Raw genomic sequence first — 24,431 nt, 5'->3', positions numbered from 1 at the left:
GTGTGTGAAAGAGAAGCAATCTGTGAGAGATACTGTCATACCTTCTTGTTCTGAGGTTTGGGAGTACCAGATATTCTAAAAATATTGTAGATAGAAAGAACAGATTTGTTCCTCCTTATCTAATATTTGTCAGTGTTTTCTCCTTGAAAAAGTATGAACCTGTGGTGTTCTGTTGGTTATTAAAACCAGTAACAAAACAATGTTGACCTTGATAAAAATGAAATCCACACTGAGCAAATATTTTCATGTTATCACTATTTACTTGTTTACCTAAATTATTCTTAAGTCTTTTAAGTCCTTGTCATACTTTTCTAAAGGACTTTGATAATTTACACAATTTTGCTGAAAAAATAATGTCACCTAGTGGACATTCCTACCATCTGAGTTTATAAATACATATGGTGTGTATAATTGGTATATGTTTAATACTATATTTCAGGGAATAGAAAATAATAAAATCCTGTTCACTTACCATAGAATAAATCTACTGAATTTACATTTCATTTTGTTTTCATTTCTCCTAAAATATGCTTTTTTTCCTCATTGCAACCTGATGGAACAAAGTAGTCACCTCTTTGCTATTAAGAGGACAATGACAGAAAGTTTCAATACAAGAAATAGGTAAATTAATGGTAGGCAATGTGTAATAATACCATGCACATACTTCTTCTTTTCATTTGACAAGAATTGAATACAAGGATTTATTGCTGAGTGGGCTTGTTGCTCTTCAGCCTGTTTTGCCTTTTATTATTAATTGTAGTTAAACGATCTCCTAACCTAATGTGATGAGTTACAAATTTCATATTATTACAAATGAAAATCTGAGTCTGTTAATTTTTTTTCTAGATGAAGTCTATTTCCTTAATTGTATTTAGCTGTAATATTTAGCATTACTTAACATAACTTGTAGGTAATGTCTTTCACATTCTACAGCAACAGTAATAAGCTTTTGCTTATTGCTTCTCCTTTGCCAGCATGTTTATGCTGATGAGAGGTCCAAGTATGTTAGGAGGATCTCAGATGTAGTATTGATGTTTGCATTCTTCTATTAAGCAAGCATTGGAAAATGTTCATATATGTCAAGCTGAAGATCTACATGATATTCTGATGTTTGCTGCTATGCCAAGTTTCTTCATCAGAAGGAAATTGCTCTGCGGTTATGCAAGGGTAGCAAGAGCTTTTGCCTTATAAATCATCTAATTGGATAATACGTCCAGTTGACAATATTTGATGAAGTGATTGTTGTCTGTTGCACACTGATAAATCCATAAACTTTTAATTTTTAGGGAGGATATGCATATATTGACCCATGTGCGGGACAGGATTGTTCAGTTTGTCGGTGCTTTCCAGAAAAAGGATCAAGGGTAAGTGACGATTAGAAGTAGTGATAATCAGTGTTGTAAATAACTGTTCATTTTGTGCACATTGCTGTACTTTAAAATCAATATGGTTGACATAAATCAATATTTAGACAGAAACAAGTCTGAATATAGCAAACTAGCATAATTCTCTCACTGGTACAAAGTACAGCTGTCATTGAAGGAAGTTAAGATTGTTTGTAACCAAGTTTGCTTGTAAATTAGGTTTGTAATAATTGTGGTGCCCTTTTTGTGTTAAGAATTCTTTGAGATCAGCCTAGTAGTTAGACAAAGGTCATTCTTAATAATATAAAGTTTAGAGATCTATGCTCATTTTCTACTTAGAGGTTAGTTAAAAGAGAATGTCTATGCCATTTACTAGTTTTACGAGAACTTAGGTGTTTCTTATTTGGGTTAGGTGATTCTGGAAAAGCTTGCAGACTTTTATATTACTAGCTTATCGCACTAAGTATATTAAAAAAATCTGGATTGTTTTTGCCTTGTAAATAATTGTAAAACACTGAATGAAGTCAAGGCATTTTCATGTTATACACTAAAATTAGTAACTGTGCATGTTGCTATTTGTTAAACTAGTCATCACTGTACCATATTTCAATTATCTTGTCTGTTCTTTCTGAAATACATATCTATATAGTGATAACAGTTTAAATGTTATATGAGGGCAGGACTTATTTAGATACATGTCCTGATTAGTGAACAACTGAAACATTGTCAGTTAGTGATGGAAATTATTTTCTTTCAAAGTGCTAATGTTAAAGCTTAGGGTTAGAAAGCTTGAACATGTTGGATCAGTTTCTAGAAGACCTGCATGCCCCATTTGTTTGTGTACAACCTAAGTTGCCACAAAAGCAAGACACACCTTTTCCTTCCTGTGCTTCTGCTGTTAGCTTTATGCTTTGCTGTGTCATGATCACTGCTCTGGTGTCCTTGATCCTATCCAAATCCTCCAGGATTATGTCTAACCAAAGTCCCCCATGCTGTAGGATTTTCATAATAGGGGCCTAGGATACGTCTATCTCTGTAACACTGTGTTAACAAAAGGGCATTCCAGGAAAAGTATTTTGACTAGCAGCATTGCAGTGTCTCTCAGCAGTACTGAATAGACTGATTTGGATACCAAAAACCTGATCTGAAGTGCAATTTAAAAACAACTGACTTTGAAGCTAGAGGAAATTTCCCTGATTCTCGTTCTCTCTCAGTAGCCTTGAAGTTCTGAATTACATGCCCATAATCAGTCAATAATACATGCCCACCACAGTCGTTGTGGCTCCATCCTAAGCTGTCCTCCCCACCACAGATAAAGTGAACGATAGCTCACACATTTGCAGTTCGTTTTCTACGTAATTCCAAGGATCTGGACCTAAGTGCCAAACAGAAGTGTAATAACATTTAAAAATAAATTAAATGTTACTATGAAAATGTAAATCTGAGAATTGTACCATTATCTGAAACAGCTCTGAAATATGTATGCACACACTGATGGATAAAGTGTCTCCAATTTAAAATGAATTTATATTTCATGCAATCATTTCCGTTAATCAATATCACAGAATCACAAAATAGTTGGGATTGGAAGGGACCTCTGGAGATTATCTAGTCCAACCCCCTAATAAACCAGGTTCACCTAGATAAAGTAGCACAGGATCATGTCCAGGTGGGTTTTGAGCATCTCCATGGGAGACTCTGCAGCCTCTCTGGGCAGCCTGTTCCAGTGCTCTGTCACCCTCAAGGTAAAGAAGTTCTGCCTCATACTCAGAAGGAACTTTCTGTGCCCCTTGTCCTGTCGCGGGGCACCACTGAAAAGAGCCTGGCCCCAGCCTCTTGACACTCATCCTTAAGGTATTTTTGTGCATTGATAATATGCCCTCAGTCTTCTCTTCTTCAGGCTAAACAGATCCAGCTCTCTCAGCCTCTTCTCATAAGGGAGATGCTCCAGTCCCCTCACCATCTCCATAGCCCTCTGCCGGACCCTTTCCAGTAGCTCCCAGTCTCCCTTGACCTGGGCAGCCCAGCACTGGGCACAGCACTCCAGATGTGCCTCACCAGGGCAGAGCAGAGGGGGGATCACCTCCCTCCGCCTGCTGGCCATGGCCCTCCCAGCGCACCCCAGGGTCCCACTGGCCACCTTGGCCTCACGGGCACGCTGCTGGCCCATGGGCACCTTACTGCCCACCAGCACTCCCAGGTCCTTCCCCGCAGAGCTGCCCCCCCACAGGTCAGCCCCAGCCCGTGCTGGTGCATGGGACTGCTCCTCCCCCGATGCCTTTTTTGAACTTCATTAGGTTCCTCTCCACCCAGCTCTCTAGCAAGAAATCAAAGTACTTATCAGACCCTACATTAAATATGGCTTAACTAAACACCACATCAGATAGACCGTTGCAAATATTTTCTGTACTAATGTATGGTGATGAATTATTTTCTATAATAATCCTATAATGCTGTTGATTTCTAAACTTTGATGTGTTTTGCTTGTACACTCTGACACACTAACTTTGCTTTCCTAGCTTTTGCCGAGACTACCCATTACAAAATAAAAGATTTGTTTATCTTATTGTTAGCTTCCTAGAATGCAAAACATCTGCTTTATCTACTTCTCTGTCTGAATTCTTCTCCCAGGCTGGTTCCTCAGAGCTTCATGTCTTCCTCAATCCTGTCTTTTAAAGTGCAAGAAATAAATAATCATTGAAAACCTCTGGCCTTACACAGTATGCAAACCTAAAATTTCAAAGTGTACAGTTTATTAAATAATCCTTCTCTGTAAAGAAGTTGAGATAAGGGCAACAGTATAAATCTGGTTGCCTAGAATGATATTTTTTCCCTTTTCACTATTTTGACAGCACAGGGTAGCTGTCAAAATTAAGAATGAGTTGGTCCCCTCAGCAAACATGCTGAAAGCACGAAAACTTTCTAGAAAATTTATGTAGTTGCTGTCAAAAGGCAGTGGAACAGTAATCTCATCCAAACCAGCTGGAAAGCCAACCTTATAGCAGCCCTCAAAATTCTGTCTTTATACGGTTTTGTTAAGCCCCTGATACTGCAGTTGGTTTTTGCAGAGGCTGCATAAGAAAGGCAGCATCTGAGTAAGCTGCATCAGTATATGTACTGCATTACATTGATATATGTAGACTAGTCCATCTATTATTTTTTTTAAAATCTCTTTTACCACAGGGAGCCATATGTAGGGTATTCCCTTCATGATCTTCCATTGAACATGGTAATCTAAGACTTACAGGGAGAAAGGGCAAATTGTCTCATTATTGTACTGCTAAGGTATCATCTGTGGTAGAAACACACAAGGTCAGACCTATTATTAATTGATTAAACATGTTATTCAGACTCTTCCAAGAACTGCAACCAAATCCTTCATTAGACTAGCTGGAACGTGACAATTTGTATGTTAATCTTTGTTGTTGGCTGAATACTACCAGAGTTCCTGTTTCAATGGAAAGTTTCTGTTAACTTTTATCTTCTCTTAAAAGTGCACTGAGGGAGAGGCTGTTTAACAAAGTGCATTATTTGTTATACACTTGGTGGAATACATAGGAATTATTATCCATAGGAAAGATGCGATGTTGTATCATAATGCAGACTTTGTGCTAGATAGATACTGCTGGTCCAACTTACACATCTACATAAGAACCTAGAGCAGTTTGTTTCACACAATCCTGATGGTTACTTCCCTACATCCTTCTCCACACACTAATGAAAAGGAGATTTTTAGAGCAGTCAGAGTATCTATCTCCTGATAAAACAGCAGTTATATAGGTTCAGAGTTAAGGGGTGCCCATCTGATAAGGGCTTCACTTTGTCAGCGGACTGTGAGGAAAATATTGTTACTAGTTTCATCTGAGGGATTTTTGTTTACATATAGAACGCTATGACAGGTATTTGATGACATTGCCCTTTTACAGGTTTTAGAATGTTGCCTTCCATTTTAGACCTTCAGTGGAAGCATTGTCACTGGAAATTTAGCTAGTGAAGTGAACAAACAGGTTGTTTCTGTGTTTAGAGCAGACCAGTCAATCCATAACAAAGATTTATACTAAAATTAAGGTAGAACAAAAGTCTTGAAGATGATATAAATCAACTTTGTTTATTTGTAATTACCAGTGACAAGGGAAGCATGTTCACATTTTGTAAAACTAAAAACATTGTAAGCTGTGTAAGCCCATATCCTTAATGTTTCTTCACTAAAACAGTAAAAAACTAGGGTAATAAGAGAATAGACATGTAAAATTAAACTCTAAATATATTTAGGTGTATGAGTTGAGTAGAATGGGTGTCAGGAATGCAGCATACTCTGAAGACCTCAAATCTTGCCCTACTGTCTTTGGCAAAATTACATTTCTTTCTACCCATTTTATTGAATGCAGTTTAAGTATGATTAGTTAAAGGTGTGGTTACCAGGACAGTGTAAGAAAACTGTACAAATGACTGTGAATGCAATGGGAATTAAGGCTTTTCCTTCTAGTTGTCCATTTGAAAATCTTTTAAATGTCAACATAGAAAGCCTTCTTCATTCTAAGTTAACAAGGTCATTGAGGTTTTAAGTAGAAAGGTGACCATAGGAATAAGAAAAGGAAACTGCCATGGCCATACTTGAATGTACTGAAATTGGGCAAGTTGGAAAAAAAGTAGAAGCAATAGCTGAACTTTTATTTAATATTTACATAAAACCAATAATCTTATGCATTGGTTGTTATATTGGGTTTTAAAGAGTTTGTATACCTGTTGTTTTTTATTTCTCTCAACCTTAGATAACTGTACTATAAACAGATTTACACTACTATTCATTACCAAGAAACCACTGTTTGAAAAATGTCACTATTACGAGTAGCATATCCCTTTCTGATATCATTACAGTTGTCCACATTACAATGAAAGTTCGAGTTCTTTTTAATTGGGATTACAGCCTTGCTGGAATTAGTTTTACATTATAGTATTTATCTCTTGATCTCATGTCACAAGCCAAAAGGACTCTTTCTTCTATAGGACACCATTAAAATGTGCTGTTAAATCTCTTTGCACATCCTGTGTGCTACTATACATATTAATTTAAGAACTATAGAACAGATAAACGAGGGGAGAATGTCATTAGTGAAAGTATATGCAGCAGTGAGCATTCTATGTGATTTTTAGTGTCAGGCTAGAACAATTAAGATTTTCTCCTGCCTCTTCCAGCCAAGATGTACGGTCTTCCAGTAGGCAGTAGCAGTCAATGTTTTTAATTAGAGGCAAACAACAACTTCATAGCTTTAGGGTTTTTACCCCTCCTTCTCTTTGGTCTCCCATAAAGTGTGATTTTAATTTTCTCCTGATATGTCCAACAGACAGTGAAACCTTTCCTCCATTTCCTCCTCTTTCTCTAACTTGGGAAATAATTTCCTGAACTCCTGCAGTGTGGTATCAGAGGCCTCAAAAAATGCTGGCTGCTCTAACAGAATTTAGATAGTTAAAAAAATGTTTGCAGTTAGCACTGACCGACTGTAAACCTGTCCTGTGGCGACCCCAGAGTTTGATCCCATTCAATTCCTTTGGCTTTGTTTATAGAGTTAAGTAGATTTGGAAAGCAAGCATCTATTCATGACCCAACCTGATCTAGCTTCTATGAGATCATGTGAAATGCCTGGAGCAAAGTGAATAATAAATATAAGTCAGCAAGACCAATGTTCGTTCTTTTGCAGATGAAGCAAGTGGCCTATTTTCATACTAGTGTAGGAGACAACCTAGCAAACAAAAATCTAAACGAAGGGTCTCACATTTTTTGGCATTTGAGGTGTAAGGAGTAAGCTTTCACAAGAGATGCTAAGTCAGTTGGTTGTCACGGATAAGTTAGAAAGTCAGCTGAGGTATACCTCAGGGCAGTGGGGTGAGAATGGTGAAATTTAACAGTATAGTAGGTCTGTCTTCTGGCATCACTTCTCTTGCAACCTCTCCCTAATAGATTTTGTGGGTTGTTACATCTCCCTAGTAGATCCTGTGGGTTAACTGAGTCTGATTTACAGCACAATGTAAACACATTTAAGATTCACTAACTGTGAAACTGCAAATTCTGTTTGTTTTGGGGAGCAAGAGGCATTGATTAAATTACACTTTTTTGCACATCAGTATGCAATGGCAGCCTGTCATTCACATAGTATATCCAGCACTTATATTTGAATTTTCAAGCTGCACACTCAGGAAATGAGTATGTAAAATCCATCTATTTGATATCAAACACCTGTGCTTAATTGAATCCACTATCAGAGATGTATTCACACTGAGGAATCCCAGAGCTCTCCCACTATTTGCTTCATACTTGTTGATAATTTTTCCCAGTATATTAGCTATGATACAGTTTAAAAGTTCCTGAGACCAATTATTTTCTGTGGTATTTCTGATTATTTTCTGTAGTATTTCTATTGCCTTTCACTTACATTCACTGAGAACCACAGAAAAACAGACCTAGAGAAATGAGACGCCTGAATCAATAACTGAAGCAGACCACACATTATTTTATATAACTGAGCAGAGCAGTAGGCAGTTCTCTGGCTCCAGAGGTTAGTATTTGAACTGGTAGGAAATGGAACCTGCTTACCAGAATGTGGAATAGGAACAGGATCACTCCATTCTCCCACCATAAGGTCTCTTTAAGGCTGTTCTTCATATACAATGGCCAGCTACAGCATCTGTAAATTAGCATTTTTCATATTAGACATGTTTCCACATTTTTCAGGTGTTCTGATCTTGTTAAATTATCCCTCCTTTTGTTCTTGAGCATCTTTCTTTCCTTTAATACTTCTGGTTCCTGTCCCACCATACTAAAAATAGTGGTTTTCTCAGGGGCTGCAGATTGGCAAGCTTTTCCACATTAGGTAAGACAAGACTCTGCAAAATCATTATTTCTCATAGATTTGAGTCAACCAAAAATTGCCAATTGGTGAGTTGTTTCAATAAAGGGAACCTGAGCAAAACTTAATTTTATTAGCTAATCTGATGTTAATTACTTGTGGTTTCAAATGCTCCTCTATTTGCAGAGCTCTGCTTTCACTCATTAAGTGTTTTTTAGAGTTTCAGTGCCAAATTCTGTCTTGTTCAGTGTTTGTTTAACACAATAGCGACACCCACTGGCTTATTGGATACTTTTTTTCATGGTTCCACAGAATTGAAACACAAAACAAAGTACACCGTGAAAAATGTTTTCAGCACTTCTGTGATTTGTTGTGCTTCTGTGAAGTATCACTGTGAATACTAAGCAGTAGCATCAGGTATTATGTTCCTGTAGCATAGTGAATCATTGAAAAATATGAGAAAAGAGCACAAAGTTTTCCAGTACTTTGCAGCATGATCCAGATGCTGAGACAAGTCAAGCACCAAGAGTTACTATTATATTTAATCGGCTCAAAATATGACTATAAAAAAGAAGTTATCTAATCCTGAGAAGTCATTATGTGATCTGCTGTTTCTGAACAAACTGAGAATAAAGTACATGCTACATACTAGTCTGAGCCCCCCTCATTGTTTAACCCACAGTCACAGGAAAATTTTTCTCTGGTAGGACAAGAGAGGCGATTTAATGATAAGTTGTGTGCTTTCTCAGATTTATCTGATCTTGATAAAGTTAAAATTTGGAGCCTTGACTTACAGTGAAAATGGTTTTTGTCCCAGTCCTACACAGTTAAGAGTGGAGGAGTGGAAACTTCCCAGAATGGATAACCCTACAAGCCGTGGAACCTATGGCTTTGCTCAGTAACGGACCTGCCTTACCAAAAGGGGAGACGACATGGGTGGAGCTTAGAGTAGCAGCAGATGCTGCCACCTCACTAAGCAAATTGCAAAAGAAAACATCTGTCTGTAAATGCAATTGTGTGCACTCCTCTCTTGCCCCCAAACTGCTTTGCTTTCCTCCCTTTCTCTGTCCTGCTGGTAAAATGAGAAAGACTGGTTACAAGCCAGAGTCTCGTGCAGAAAGAACAAGGGCACTATATTATTTGCCTACAATCTGATTCTGTAGAGTTGCTGGACATTTTCATTTTTGTTCATGTGAACAGAAGGTAAATGCACTTCACAAACCACGGGCACATCCACATAGCCTGTAACATAGGGTACTGTCCTAACTGAAGACAATAACTGGACTTTTGACTTCATCAATAATGAGAAGCAAGACAGAATTCACTCTAGTAGCATGAACCAGTTTTTTTGAGTTCTAATCAAGACTCCTTTAAAACATTGTGCTTTCAGACAATTAAGTGCTCAGGGCACTCAAAAAATAAGGTGCTCTTTGGTGTCTCAGGTGACCAAAAAAAGTAATTCCAAATAACCTTGGCCATTGCCTTTTCCAGACAGTATTAAATGTTTCGCTGCATGATTCTGAAGTATTTGCAGTCTTAGTCTTATGAAACATACTTAATTAAAAAAAAAAAAAAAAGTCTTGTTTTGTCAAAAGTGAGTTTCTTACTGCAGGTCAAGCCCAGGATATGCTAAAATAACAGACCATAGTCTTGGCATGGGTAGTTCCTGACCTAGACAATTAACAAGGCATTGAAATCCTAAAGGAATTTATTGGCATCAGATGGCAGAGCAGGCATAATATTCTGTTCATTTTAACTGAGCTAATTTGTCATTTCCACATGAGCATGACTACCTTCATCCTCTTTATTTGTACAGCTGTCCTGAGACTGTAATGCTGTGGTAGTCACATTGGATGGGCACAAATAATAGATGTGATAATAGGTGTTATGACATGGTATCAGTTTGGTCTTAACAAAGCTCCCAGTCATTATCAGTCTTTGAGCTGAAAGAGAGAGAGACAATCCACCAGCTTCACATGGCATGCTAAAGTTGTATCAGCTATCAAACCCATTGTGAATTCTGGATTCAGTGACTTTGTTTTATGACTTCATTACCTTCTACTGAGGACATAAACCATGGAGTCAATTAAAATCACAGGGTAACAACTAATGAAGACCTTTTATCAACCTAAAGGACTACATGAACTGAAAGTGTTTATTGGTTAATTATGATGGGTAATTACCACAGAATTCATAGTGTCTCAGCTTTTTTCTGAGTACTAGCAAAACCATGTTTCTTCACTGTCCAAAGGATATAACATAATTTGAAAAATTTTCTCTTTCTGCTATTGAATGCAGAGCATATAGACTATGAATTAAAAATATTAAAGTTGCTGCAGAAACTTGATGTCAACAAAATGCATTGTTAAGACAAAGGCATTAGAGCATTAGTGAGAAGTATCTTACACATTTTTTTCCTGCTGATGAGCGTTCCATTTTGCATGCTAACAGCTAGTTCAGTGTACTAAACATACTGCTTCCAGTAGCATGAATGGTTCAAACAGTTGTATTTTACTATATCATTAGTCTCCTTCATTTAACTTTTCTTATACTCAGAATTATGCTTTAATTACAATGGTTACCCACTCTTTTTATCAAGTATTTAAAGGATTTAATAGCTGCTTTAAGAGTACTTAAATGAATAAATTCAGTTTTACAACAGAGGATGTGCAAGGCACTGCCAATAGACAGGCTACAATTGTTCATGCAAGCAAATACTCAAATTAAACACCCAGAATCCTCCTGACTGTCCATTCATTGTTATCAAGGATGCAGAATCAGCAGATTTTAATACTAGTAGCCTTTAATTTGCATAATGTTTTACACTACTCAAATTATGGTATCAAGAAAATTGTAACCGTTGCTGAGGACAACATGCTGATTCTACCCCAGAACTTTTGCCAGTGACTTCACTGAAAGCAGGATCAAGGTTTAAGTGAGAGGAGCCAGTGAAGACAAATAGAACATGAGTTGCATGAGGATGCTTTTTCAGGTAGTCCTTATTTGTAAGCGCAGGACTTCTTTTCCTAGCCTCTGGACTAAATACCTGTTCGTAGCTTTAGGGCCAGTGGTGATACAGTCCTGCTTCCAGTACTGTCTGTATAAGCCTATAGTATGTTCCTGTTCCAAGCACGCAGTAAATTACCTTCTTATTATTCTGTTTCTCTGCTAATTAGATTGAATGATGCATACCATACATTTCTGTACTTCATGTCCAACTTTCAAATCACACTGGTTTTACTGACATATTTTAAAAGACAGAGAAAAAATAAAATGAAATTTAGGCCCCAGCTTGCAATTCACAAGATTTTGTTCAGACAGATTTAGTCTGTGAGATGTTTACACTGAGAAGCAAGCAATTCAGTTCTGTTGCTTCAATGTAATTTGACTCCTGAAGCTAACATATATGCTTACCATCACCTTTGGTTTCTGTCATTTCGTTTTCCTTCAATCCGTTCACAGAAATAAATGTATGGCCTGTCATCTCTGTGACTGGAAGTTGTACTGAAATATCCTTTACTGCCCTCAAGTGGTCTTAGAGCCATATGCTTTCCTCAGGAATGCATGGGGCTCCATTTTGCTCTCTTTTTTAATAATGTGGTATAATTGATCGATGAAATCTGAAAAGAAAGCAAAACGCTCTTCAGCTGGGAAACAAAACAAGTTAAAACCAAACAAAGATAACGATACAGAATGAAAAAGATGAGTAAGAGAAAGAAAGACTTGTAAATATGTAGATTCTGTAGGGTGAAAGTGCAGACAGCTCACATGTGAAATCTGATTAGAAAGCTTTCTTTATTCAGCACTTTGAATCTATGACTTAATAGTTTTTTAGCAGCACAGAACAAAACCGGCAAAAAAATCCAGAACAACTCCACACCAATGCTATTGACTGTCAAATCCAGTTAGCATGGGAAGTATTTTTACTTCAGGAGAATATATATTACCTTGGAAAAGTTCATAGAAATCCATGGAGATGGTCTGTATAGTACAGTAGGTACAGATACTCCATTTAGAGCTATTGATAGATAAATTACAGTTTGCAATCTCCCAAACTATTTTAACGCAATCTATTAAAATAGGTACTTTTTGTAAATATGTTGGCTAATAACTATCATTTTTTTAATGCAGGAAACCTCATAACTTTTAAATAAGGCATTAAGATCCGAGTGATGATGAAAAATACATGAGCTAGAAAAAAATAAGATAATTAGCTTACAGCAAGAGGAAACTCTCTTGAGTTGTTCTAATTGTGTACGAAGTTCTTTTGTCTAAAATGTGCCATCACTTCTCTGGTGGCAAAAATAGGATGTTCAGCGGAGTCTTACGCTTGCAGAAAGTGATACTTAGGTACAGCCAGGAAGACTTGCATTTTATCCCAGGCATCTCAGCGAGGCAGTGCTGGAGACCCGATGAAGGTGAAAAGAAATTATCACCTTGAGCAAGTTGTTAAATTTGAAGGTCGTGTTGCTATAGCATCTAATGCAATGAACAGACCTGCAGGCTGTACAGCAAGCTTTTGAATCGTGAGTATGTATACATTGTAAGCCTTGTTTTATTCATACAGCCATCTCTGAAATGATGCCTGCTGCGAGCTTTACAGCAGTAGTCATTCACTTCTTTGGACTCTTTTCAGGGTCAGCCTGGTGAGCTGGGAGCTCAAGGCCCAATTGGGTCCTTGGGATTTACAGGACCAGCTGGTCTACCAGGAGAAAAAGGACAGAGAGGTGAGAATGGGCAGCCTGGGCCAGCTGGAGAAAAAGGTGATAAGGTAGGAAACACCACAGACAGTTCTTTTAGGTGTATACAATATGTAATGTTAAATACTGGCAAGTGAAACAGAAGCTGAATGATCAAAAAGCATTTGCCCAACTATACTTTTGCTCACACAAAATTGTCACAGGAATTAATTACAGCTCTCTTGAAAAAATGTTTCAGCAGATTTTTGCTATGCATTGCAAAATTAGAACTATCAGAAAATACAAAATAAAACGAAACAGATCCAGTTGGATTGTTATGTACCATGTCATCCTCTTTAACCTCCAAGAGGGCTGTGGGAGAAACGTGGAGCTGAAGGAGGAGTATGGTGCTTTTAAAAGTGCTGTACACTAAACAAAATTTTATTACCACTTGTGAACTATAAGTTGCACTTCAGGTCCATAGCTTTCATAGCTGTACAATCCCTGTGCTTCGCTTTTGGTACTTTATATTAGTTTTAATGGTCTAGTTCCACTGATCTCAGTGGATGACCAAAATCACTGAGGTCAGTATCTGTCTAGTATATCTGAAATGTAAGTGTTGTAAATGAAAATTGTGCTACTGGTATTATCAAAACAGGAGCAGGGTTGTGAATTTATGTACAGAATTTATTTATAAATTATAGGCAACTTCCCCTTCTCTGTAATTTTATATTTGGAGAATGAATGAGAGTTAGACATTTATCCTGTACTGTACCATCCTTTACATGACACTGGTCTCCTGCTAAGCCTGTATGAGTTTTTTCAGATATTTATGACAATTGCTGCTTTTGATTCATATTTCAAATAAGACTGTTTCTTGCTTCTTGCTATATAGTGTCACATTTTTGGTTTTGATTCTTTTTAAGAGTTAATGACCTTGGTAACTTTTTTTTTCATGTCACCTGCTTTTAGGGCCCAACCGGAGTCCCAGGATTTCCTGGTTTAGATGGTGTTCCTGTACGTATTGAATGGATATTGCTTTATAAAAATTACGGTTCATATAAAGTCATACCAACTCCTCTAACAGAATAATACACAAAATAAAATGTTTGGCTTTATATCTGTTGATATCATGTCACCTACAGAATTATATGTTTTGCAAAAATGTAGAATAGCCAGGTTAACTTCAGCTGTGTTCACTGTTGGTAACAAACTCCACAAAATCACAATGAGGTAAGTACATAATTTTCATGCAGGGGTGGGGCGGTGAAGGTGGAGACATGTCCATGCAGCATGTGTCACTGCTAGGATTAAAAACAATTAGTTTATTTTGTCAGGCTCTGTAGCAGGCTGTAGTCTGCTTGCTGCATTCTTACCATCTCTGAAAGTATCTCAAATGATGTACAGTTTTCCGTTCATACGTTCTGGGTTTTGGTTGTAGTCCTCTTGCAGGTAAAAAAGCAGCCACAGAGTCCAGTAATTTTAACCTGAATAGAGACTGAAGAGGGAAAGTGGGTCCTAAATATATCTTTATAAGCATGTGATTATATACTTTTCTGAGTATCTTCTTTAGTGTGGAAATGGGTGTGGTAAAAGAAAGATCATATCCCTTAGATAAACAGCATTTTTCAAAATACTGTATTAGAACTGAACTCCTATGCTATTATTAGTTTCATATGGATCAAACAAAGTTAAAATGTTGAATTTTGAAAGTGAAAACAGAACCAGAAACTGAGTGGGTGTCAGCATCTGCTTGTCAGCTGTCCACACTTGACAATGGGACTGTTGCCAGAATGTCTTGATAATGTAGAGGCCAAAATTTAGCACAAAAAAGAAGCGCTTCCAAGAAATCTGTACTCTCTTTATGAAAAATGTTAATTTAAAAAGTGTCCACAAATTGGTTTGAAGAACCTTAAAGATGGGAGGAAGAACTGCCCCCCCACCTCCCCGAAAAAAAAGAAAAACAACATTGGGACAAAATTACTGTTTGTTCCTTACAAAAATGTTTAATTCTGTGAAAATAATTTTTCTCCAATGGAAATATCATCTTACCATTTCTATTGCCTGGTGTCTAATTTGCAGTAGAACTAACTCCTATCTGGACATTGGTTAGTTCTTGCTAGGTCAGAAAATCACTTCCTCAGTTCTTCAATGTACAGTCTTAATCTCTGCAATTACTATGTGCTTGAGTCAAGCTGTGTCCTGGTTTTCTTTGTTTTATCCTGTCAATCAAAAAATAAGAGGCTGCTTGAGATTACTTCTGTGTCTGTCTTCAGCTTTTCTTTACAGCCACAAGAAAGATGGTATTACGTTAGTCTGCTTTCTCTGAGATGATAGCACGTTACTTTTTGCTCAAGTGAGAGCTCAGTCTGACCTTCTTAACCTGTGTTGTCCCTGTTATATTTGCTATGCATCAAAGAAAAAGATATAAATACCTATAACATGTTATAAATGAAAAAAAATTCTATTGATCACAATAAAAACATTTCTAATGCACAGAGTATAAAGCTGGGACCACTGTGAGGCGTCCTCTTTTTCAGATCAGAGATACTTGTTTCTGAACTGTTCTGTTAATTTAAAAAGTAATTCCCTATTTATCATGGTATATCGCTAATAAATATTAAACTGTCTTTCAGGGATTACCAGGAAGTGAAGGACCCAGGGGCATGCATGGTTTAGATGGCTGCAATGGCTCAAGAGGTGATCCAGGATTTCCAGGCGAAAGTGGTTATATGGGACCAAGAGGTCCTTATGTACGTGAAAGGCATTCCTACTTTCTATGAATACTGTATGTATACATTTTCCCTCCAAGCTAACGGCTCTTAAAATGAAAAGAGTTTTAGATTATGGCACTAGCTTTACACTGCACAATGAATTTTTACAGATGCTTACTAATGTTAATGGGAGTGAAGGACACTTGGTACCTTAACAGATTAAGTTTAAGCTTGTGAATGTGAAATAAGTTCCTATATCCTTGAAGTATATATGTCTACCTGAGAGTTAAATTCTGATTTGTGTCCCTAGTACATAACCACAGCAAAGCTAATACTATTTCATGGAAGTACAACTGACGAGGAGTGGCTTGAAACCATCATACCATTTATCAATACTTGAGATTTCTTAAAAGCCTTAATAGTATGGATATAGCTGAGATGAATTAGCAACAAGTGGAAGCTTCAACAAATCTTAAGTCCTGTAACACTTGAAGACTTTTAGTGGTTGATCACACAAGTATATTAGTAGATCTCCAAAATCGTACTCTTACAGTTTCACGTGCCACTTTTTACATATTCATGACTGCTCTGTGCACACCTCATCTTGCCTGGGGTTTTATCTGTATATGTAGAGATTATTTAAGTTGAAATATTTAAAATTAGCACTTTAATATTGTTTACTTTTGCTGTTAAAATGGAAAGCATTTTAAAATTGTTTCAATAGTTGTGTTAGCCATGCTCTTCCAATGAAGGTAAAACACAGATTCATGTCAGTAAGGGATAGAAGTTACTGTAGCTCCAAAGAAATTTTGCTGAACAGATCTGGTCTCCAGTCTCTGACTTTTTGTGGAAACAAGTTTTAGTTCTGAATGATTAATAGCTGATTAGTTGGCCTAAGAGCTTCCCTGAAATTTTCTAAATAAAACAATAAAAACAACTGCAATTTACATGAGAAGTCAAATGTGTTTGGTAGGAACTACGTAAGATGCTGAGTCACCATAGGGAACCAAACAATGTGCAGTGGATGCCAGACTGAAAAGATGTTTTAAAAAAACAGCAATTAGAAAAACCATACAATTTCAGTCTTGGACATGCAATAAACGCTGTGAAATACACAACCTAATAAAAAACCTGATAACAACCTCATTTGTTGTACCTCTCAAAATAGCCCATTAACCCTCCAAATAGTAAAATGACTTCTGCTCAAACTTAATTTTAGCTGTATTTTCTTACTTAAATGCTCACAATTTGAGGAGTATGCCCTTTGGCAGGCCTAGAAAAGTATTTGCAAATTACAAAAAATGGGAGACAAAATAGGCGTGTAGCCTTGGATATGCACACTGAAATTCCAGTGCAAATTAATTTAGCTACCCAGAAGAACAGGACATAGTAACCATATTTTCTTGTGTACAAGAATGCTATTCCAACCTCTCTGTGCAGATTGCCTATTTTTAAATCAGTTTGTTGCACCAAGTACCAGCTTGACTATATTTACAGCTAACATTTTTATAGTATTCTTACTTACAACATAGTCTCATATATTTTTAACACTATGTACATATTCATCAGATTTACTTCTGTTACCTTATAGAATCTGTACATACACCTCACCAATAAATTGGAAAATAAAGGAGTTTCTATTTGTAAGCCCTTACCTAAGTCATATAGAAGATAACAAAGTGAATCTAATAAAGATATTTCATTACACAAGAGATCACATGTAAAATAATCAAAGACAAATATAACTTTTGATGTGTTTGATGTGTTCCGCAGCAGCTGTTGCTTGACCTGTAATTTGCAGCCAGTCTACTGTAGCTATATCCAGCTGCAGACAGCTGTAACTTTTCTTTTTATTGTACCATTCCAGGCATAAATACCTTCCTGTTTCATTCTGACTTCAGGATTTGAGCAGTCAGTGTATAATATCAGGAAACCAGTACAGTTTTAAAGTGGTTACTTTCTATAAAAAACAGCATCCCATTTTACTGAAATCAGTAGTTAAGTGGTAACTTAGTTAAATTATATTCAGTACATTTGGATTTCAAATGAGAAAACTGCAGAAAAATGTCTTAACATATCTATTCTTCACATATGTACATATCATGCTTTTAACAGTCAATTGAGCATTACAATTAAATTTTGTGAAACAATCATCTGTTCCTGCTAAGTCAGACTGAGGTTTTGAGAGTGCTAAGATTGGCAAAATTTTATAAAGGACTCCACAGAAAGTACTATGGGAACTTAGTTTTTTTAAAAACGGCCTTTAGGCATCAGAATTTTTTTTAATAGGCTGTGAAACGTATTTCCTAATAGGTGAAAACGTTGAAGACTATGCACGTGACCACAGTCCATACTTTCAGCTTTTTAATCACACTAGGTTCTTCTAAATCACAGCATGAACTTTTGGAGAAGGACGAGTGCTAATATTTAAAGCCACTGACTCAAGAAAAGCTAGGCATATTGAAATACTTGACAGTAAAGGCAAGATTTGTGAAGATTGTAGAAGTACCCAAGAGCTAGGGAGCATTTAACAGAGCAGAAGCTGACATGTTTTGCTCAACTGTGCAGAAGGCAATTTTACTTTTAAGGTCTTGTTAGATAAAAGAACTGCAAAATGCTCATGCATGGTTCTAGTGGGTTACCTAGTGATGTAGGGACACCAGAAAAGAACAGCCTGAGTAACTATCATTCCATCTCCATAGAAATGTAGAGTATGAGTAAATGCATCATGTTTTAAAAGACTTTTTTTTCTTCAAAGGGAAATCCAGGGCAAAAAGGAGAGAAAGGAAATACAGTATATGTTTCGCATTTTGGAAGAGGACCTCCAGTAAGTATATGATTCTGAAAAAAATCATGTCTGTCATATCTCATAGGAAGACATGTATGGTAAATGTAACTGTTCCATTATTCCTTGCTGTTTAATAAAGTTTGGTGCAAAAAAATTATTAAAAACAAAATCACAACTGGAACAGATAGCTTGTGATCTTGATAGCTATGAAGTTGGAAAACACCCGCAACAAAGCTTGTAATGATTCATTTGCGAAATGATTGTCATTACAGGGAGACAGAGGCGATCCTGGACCCCCAGGCATGCCTGTAAGTAGTCATTAGGTTCTATACATTCTTTTTATCTTGAAGGTCTTTCAAATTTTCCTTTTTAGTACAGTAAAGAAGTATTGGGGTTTCTCCGTGCCTGCCTTAAATAGCAAAATTCCAGAATAAAGTCTAACACGAGTTCCTATAGTCTGGCCCCATGATCAGCTCATGCTGGCTGAAAAGGAGCAGAAACAGACCATACCCATCTGCATTAGCTGCGTATAGAGCAGTTGTTGCCCTGGTACTCACAGTTTGCAGAATATTTTCTCCGTGAAATTCAAGGTATGTACAGATGTGACATCTTCAACAGTATCTGGTGGATCGCCCAAGAACATGCAGCACACTGCCATATTTTGGCCATAAAAACATGCGAGAAGAAAGAGTTTGTGTTGCTGACTCACATTTAATGGCTTTGCGTTCCTCTTCTTAGGCCCTTCAAAAAAGTATTCACCACTGAACTATATCAAGTCCCCACACTGTAGCAAAATTACTGACAAAGTATTCTTTCAATCCATTACTAACGTGTAACTCTGCATTGCCTAGTATCTGTACAGTATTACCCAGAAACTGTTGCTGAGCTGCTCTAGCAAAGTGAGGTTTCAGGCATGGTGTAAGCTTCAGGCCATGGGTGGAATGCAGTAGCCAGCAGACTGAGTCCAAGTGATGCAGGCATTTTGGAGTGACTAGTTTTGTGGAGAAAAGACTAAGCTCTTGGTATTTTCACAAACAGACCTTTTGCCATCTTTTCCAGGGACCTCGAGGGTCAAGAGGTACAATGGGCCCGTCTGGATACCCAGGCCATCCAGGCTTGCCTGTAAGATCACCACAGTTATACAGCCTTGTGTTTTCAGGATATGCATAAATTCTGGTCTACCAATTTTAGAATTTCCCTTAATATAAAACAAAACCAAAAAATATTTTTTGAGGCAGATGATAAAAAGAGATTTTTGCCTTACCTTATGACTTTGAGTTGGCGTGTATGTTGTTCCTTCCCATGCCTGCATGAACATGTTCCATCCTGGCAGTCTGTGGTCACGAGAGGAATGTGCTAGTGCTCTCTTCCTTATTCCCTTTCCCCAAGGCCACCTTGTGGGAGAGAGGGAAGTAGGAAGCCAGAGTTCAGCCCCCCTGAAAGCAGTGACAAGGTGAAGTAAATTACACTTTGGAATAGGTACATCCCAAGAGGAAATTCTGCCTCTAGGTGCTACTGGCAATAGGAGGTAATTTTCAAAGCAAAGCTGTCTCTAAATCAGACATATTAACTTGTCTTTATTCTCTTTTAAAGGGTATTCCAGGTTACCCTGGTTTGCCAGGTGAACAGGTAGGCAATGACATTTCCTCAAGTTAGTGAAATGATAGTTTATACGAATAGTTAAAATGTCCCTTGTTATTTGTTTTTCAAAGGAGTTACTTGATTAAATTTCAATGTCAGCATTGTCTGATTATCTTCAAACTACATTTTTTGTCAATTAGGGCAATCCAGGTATTGGAGTGGATGGACAAAAGGGAGAGCCGGTAAGAAAAAAAAATATTATTAACCCCCTCCCAAATATTATTGAATATATTATTGCTGTAGAATTAGAAATCTAATAGAGTCTTGTTGGGTTCCCCAGAACCCATTCATTTGTGGCCATGTCATACTACTGATCATGTTGTAATGGAAAGGGAAGTAATGGATGTTATCAAATCAATTAATTCTGGGCAGAAGTGATTTCTTCAGTGAGCTGCATATAGGAATCAAGCATATACTGGAGGTTTTGAAAAGCAACAATCAATATGTTAGTTAGCATTTACATAGCAATTACCTTCTGTACAGACACTGCCTAGATAATCACAACAGTACCCTCCAGTAAGTGGCTGTACCAGATCAGTCACTGAATCTCGTGCTATGCCCAGCACCAGATGCAAAGGAAAGGGTGTAAGAAAAGGACAAGCACACAGGAATAGTTCCTCTGTCAGTCTCCACCTATTAGCATATGCAGGACTTACAGAACCCATGTGGAATATTTGATTTTTCTTCTATGAATTTGTCTAGTCACTTAGAATTTGTGCAAGTTTCTAACATGCACAATGTTCCATAGCAAATCAATAATTTCATCTTCACATTCACAAAAGTTTGTGCTCAAGGGCTTCGGTTCAGAACATGAGACTGTATGTACACACAAAAGATTTGATAATCCTGTAACTATCTCCACAGCAGACTCTGAGCAGGAGCCATGAGTTCAGAGTTCTCAGTTATTTTGTTAGCCATAACATTACTTTTAATGACCGAGGAGAATAGAAAGGGATTAAAAACATCAACCTTGCTCATCTGGGAAGACAGTAAAGAGGCTTACAGATCTCAATATAAACCTTTATTTATCTGCAGGTATTAATACATGTCCATGTTCAATGAGTACAGAAATGTGCTGCAGTACGACAGGAAAACATGCTGAGTCTCACTGAAATGCCACATGGAACAAAATGTGTCTCTGCTGTTCCTTTGGCTTCCACAGGGTGACGTTGGACTTCCTGGGCCACCTGGATCACCACTTTTAGTTGGACCTCCTGGAGCTCAGCTGTTCAAAGGACAAAAGGTGCTGATTTGTCTTCATATGTAACTGTGCTCAACTTGACAAGTACAATTCTGTGATGTAATTTTTGCCAGGATGGCATAGGACAAATGTTTCTGTAGTAAACTAGCAGCTTCAGCAGAAATACTGTTGTTCAGCACACTTCCTACAGGCTTTCAGGAGTGGAGAGCCCATGTGTATTTTAGCTCATATTCCTGAGGGACGACTGTCCTGACGCAAAAAGGAGATACTGCCCTTGCTTTGGTTTTCTTCACTTTTTGTCATTAGCAAATCATATTTTAGGCATCTCAGGTAAAGTTGGCTACTCTGCTATTGAATCTTTTTTGTGGCTCTTCACTAACACTTTATTTTTCAGATCTTTGGCAATTAGTATTTTTGAGATTTCTCCAGTGTAATGTTTTGAACTATCAACCCTAATCCTTCTAGGGTGCTCTTTTAATATGAAAATTAAGTGTAATTTTGTTGTCCATTTTTAATGCCTGTTATTTACGGTACTTCAATATCATACCTACTGTACCTACAGTTGTGAACCTTACAAAATTAGAATATTTGTTTAAAAAGAACAGGAGTTAGAAAAATTGCATTATGGATCCATATATTGGAGTCTCTATGTCCTCAAGTCTGATTTATTTGAATACACAAATTAAAAGGTGAATTTTGTATTGCCAGCCCCTGCAGCCTCCTCAGTGCAGGGAACTGATAGATTTCACATATTGGATCTTAGACTTTGATTAACCAAACGGTTGCTAGGTAGATGTGTATGAGGAAGAGGGAAAGGACTGAAGAACTTATATAACTCCCTGTGTTACTGTGACATGTGGCATATGCTGCTGTGCATGACATGACATGATCATGTAGCCATGCAGCCAGCCATGCATCCCATTCAGACTGGAGCTATGCACAAAAGTGTAGATTTATGCATGTGGATACTTGCATCAAACTAAATAAAGCAGCAAACATAAAAGAACTAGTGTCATGCATGTTTGTAGGAACAAAGCCCTGATTAGCAGATCCGTGCAAATGAAAAGATACATCTATCTTACTTCACAGTTATTATTGCTGGTTTGACAGTGTTAGCAGAAATAAAAATCAGTACATAATTGCTTTTCTTGTTTTTCTTCTGCCTAGTACGCCAAGGCCCAGTACTTAAGAAAATACCATTTAACAGTAGTAATTCACAACAAGACTTCAAAAAAGTTAAACAGCACATAAGCATGTCCTGCATATTAATATGCACAAAAACTTTCCTTGTATACATAGGGCCAAAAAGGACTACCTGGAGTAACAGGTTACAGAGGGCCACGTGGACCCAAAGTAAGTAATGTGATTTTTTTTTTTTTTTTTTATGGTGCTGACAAAGTCCTTCTGTGGTTATTAAGTTATTTTTTTAAAGCACAAGGTGATGGAAGAAATAACAGCATTTGTGCTGTGAAATTTAATCACCACCTAAACAAGTGTGAAAGCAGAAGTATTTCAAAACCTTTGGAAAACCTTTCTGAGTCAGTTTTCTACATACCTATTGAAAGTTGCCTGGTAGCATAAGCTCCATGTTGTTTCCAGTTAGGCTACTAATATGTAACAGACTGGGGCTTAAGAAAATAGAAGCACAGATTATTTTTTTTCAAGAAGAGAAATAGAGAAGATCTGTATGTGTTCTTAATGGGGCACAATGTATGTTTCCCTAAAAATGTTAGGGAAAGACTTTAACTTCACGTTATGTCTATCCTCAAGAGTAGAGAAGGCAGAGCCACCTGTTTGGAGAAGGAGGTGCTCTTTGCTATCCTACATTTTCTTTTCTTCTATCAGCATGATTAATTTAAACATTGGTGTGTGCCAGTAAGGAGTTCCTGGATGCTGAGCTGAAGCAGCCACCAAAAAGATTCTGGAGTCTTTATTGCTGATAGATTTGGAGGAGGAAAATACACAGGCAGGAAATTCCCAGATCTCAGAAAAACAGACGATAACTGGGGACAAAAGAATGAGTCTCATTTATGTTAAAACTTTTAGTGTTGTAGCCAGAAGAGAAGAAACAAGAAACCTGAACATTACATTTCTGAGTTCCAAGTCTAGCGCTTTTTCAGAAATTAATTTTCCATTATAGAAGGACCACTGTTAACTTAGCACTGGAAAAGGAGACGAAAAAGGAGACTGATCTTTTTATATCAGTTTTACTTCAAAAATATGGGGTTTATATGTGTGCTCCAGTACTAGCTGGCCATGTAGATAATAGTACACTTGCTAGTTATAAGCAGGAACTGAGAAATTGACTGATGCAGCCCAAAAGACACCTAGAGCTTTAAAAAAAAAAAATAAATAAAAATTAAACTACTGAGAGCACTTTAAGCTTGAAGAACAGACCATAGCAGGTTCCTTGAATAACTAAAGCTACATAAGCACTGCTAGTGGTGCTGTATGAAGTGACTGAGCCTAGCAAATGAAACAAGATCTGTTAACCTAATATATACATAACTTAATAAGCATGCAGAAAAAAATAAAACATATGGCAGACTTCACCGAGAATCTTGTTTAAACAAAGTATTTTCACTGCTCTAGGGCATACCTGGGAGAGGAGAAAAGGGTGAAAAAGGCATTCCTGGATTCCCTGGATTGCGGGTAAGGAAGTTGCAGAATAAATTACTTTGTAAATTCACTATAATTAGGTTCATAATATATTTGGTGGTTTAAGTTTGCATTTCCAAGAAAATTTTTTAGGATTTTTTAAACTAATCTGTCATACTTTCTGCATAGAATGTTTAGGAGTCCTGCCCTGGGACTCCCCCTGTCTCAGTCTTAAACATAAACTGATATAGACTTTCTGTCCTTGTAAAGAAAGTACATCTGTAGAGTTATCCTCTAAATATTTAGAGCTGCACAGAACTCTGGAGTAGCACAGTACTAACACAGTAATTTTAATGTATTCCATACGTGCCAATGGCAATTTTTTACAGCAGCTTGTGTTTGATTTGTATATCGATGCTCACATGGAGCACTACATGTCTACTACCACGCTTGGTGCAAAATGGTAAAAAATTACTGAAGACCTGCCTTGGTTACTTCAGTCTATACAAATTGATGCCCATCTCTCATGAAGTATTTGCAAAAACTTTGCAAAGTTTTTCAGAAATATCCTAAGTAATAATTATCTAAAGAATAATAACTG

At 37.2% G+C, this 24,431-nt stretch overlaps 2 protein-coding genes and 1 long non-coding RNA gene across 9 annotated transcripts in view; 1 reads left to right on the top strand and 2 right to left on the bottom strand.

Annotated features, from left to right (window-relative positions):
• The window catches only part of COL4A3 (collagen type IV alpha 3 chain), an 87,475-nt gene extending 74,862 nt beyond the window's left edge, over positions 1 to 12,613 (bottom strand). The window contains exons 1-3 of the mRNA XM_027787214.2: positions 12,429 to 12,613; positions 11,624 to 11,829; positions 7,957 to 8,047 (exon numbers count right to left, since the gene is read on the bottom strand). Of these exons, the coding sequence (XP_027643015.1) occupies positions 7,957 to 8,025 (69 nt within the window). The 5' untranslated portion in view covers positions 8,026 to 8,047; positions 11,624 to 11,829; positions 12,429 to 12,613. The remainder of the gene's footprint in view (positions 1 to 7,956; positions 8,048 to 11,623; positions 11,830 to 12,428) is intronic.
• COL4A4 (collagen type IV alpha 4 chain) overlaps positions 1 to 24,431 on the top strand; it is an 82,392-nt gene that overhangs the window by 6,529 nt on the left and 51,432 nt on the right. Inside the window, exons 4-15 of the mRNA XM_055817173.1 lie at positions 1,287 to 1,364; positions 12,846 to 12,980; positions 13,861 to 13,905; positions 15,525 to 15,641; positions 18,361 to 18,429; positions 18,663 to 18,698; positions 19,450 to 19,512; positions 19,984 to 20,019; positions 20,172 to 20,213; positions 21,194 to 21,274; positions 22,532 to 22,585; positions 23,825 to 23,884. Coding sequence (XP_055673148.1) covers positions 1,287 to 1,364; positions 12,846 to 12,980; positions 13,861 to 13,905; positions 15,525 to 15,641; positions 18,361 to 18,429; positions 18,663 to 18,698; positions 19,450 to 19,512; positions 19,984 to 20,019; positions 20,172 to 20,213; positions 21,194 to 21,274; positions 22,532 to 22,585; positions 23,825 to 23,884 — 816 coding nt within the window. The remainder of the gene's footprint in view (positions 1 to 1,286; positions 1,365 to 12,845; positions 12,981 to 13,860; positions 13,906 to 15,524; positions 15,642 to 18,360; positions 18,430 to 18,662; positions 18,699 to 19,449; positions 19,513 to 19,983; positions 20,020 to 20,171; positions 20,214 to 21,193; positions 21,275 to 22,531; positions 22,586 to 23,824; positions 23,885 to 24,431) is intronic.
• LOC114012235 (uncharacterized) overlaps positions 19,433 to 24,431 on the bottom strand; it is a 40,748-nt gene continuing 35,749 nt past the window's right edge. For 6 of the 7 annotated variants that reach the window (XR_008749399.1, XR_008749398.1, XR_008749404.1 and 3 more), the window contains one exon: positions 21,038 to 21,256. This is a non-coding gene — a long non-coding RNA (uncharacterized LOC114012235). Of the gene's footprint in view, positions 19,511 to 19,654; positions 19,827 to 21,037; positions 21,257 to 24,431 lie in introns of those variants that run through there. The other variant, XR_008749403.1, reaches the window with a different exon arrangement.

The sequence above is a fragment of the Falco peregrinus genome, chromosome 12 (assembly GCF_023634155.1).
Source record: "Falco peregrinus isolate bFalPer1 chromosome 12, bFalPer1.pri, whole genome shotgun sequence".
Taxonomy (NCBI): Eukaryota; Metazoa; Chordata; class Aves; order Falconiformes; family Falconidae; genus Falco; species Falco peregrinus.
This window is presented reverse-complemented; position numbering and strand designations above follow the sequence as displayed.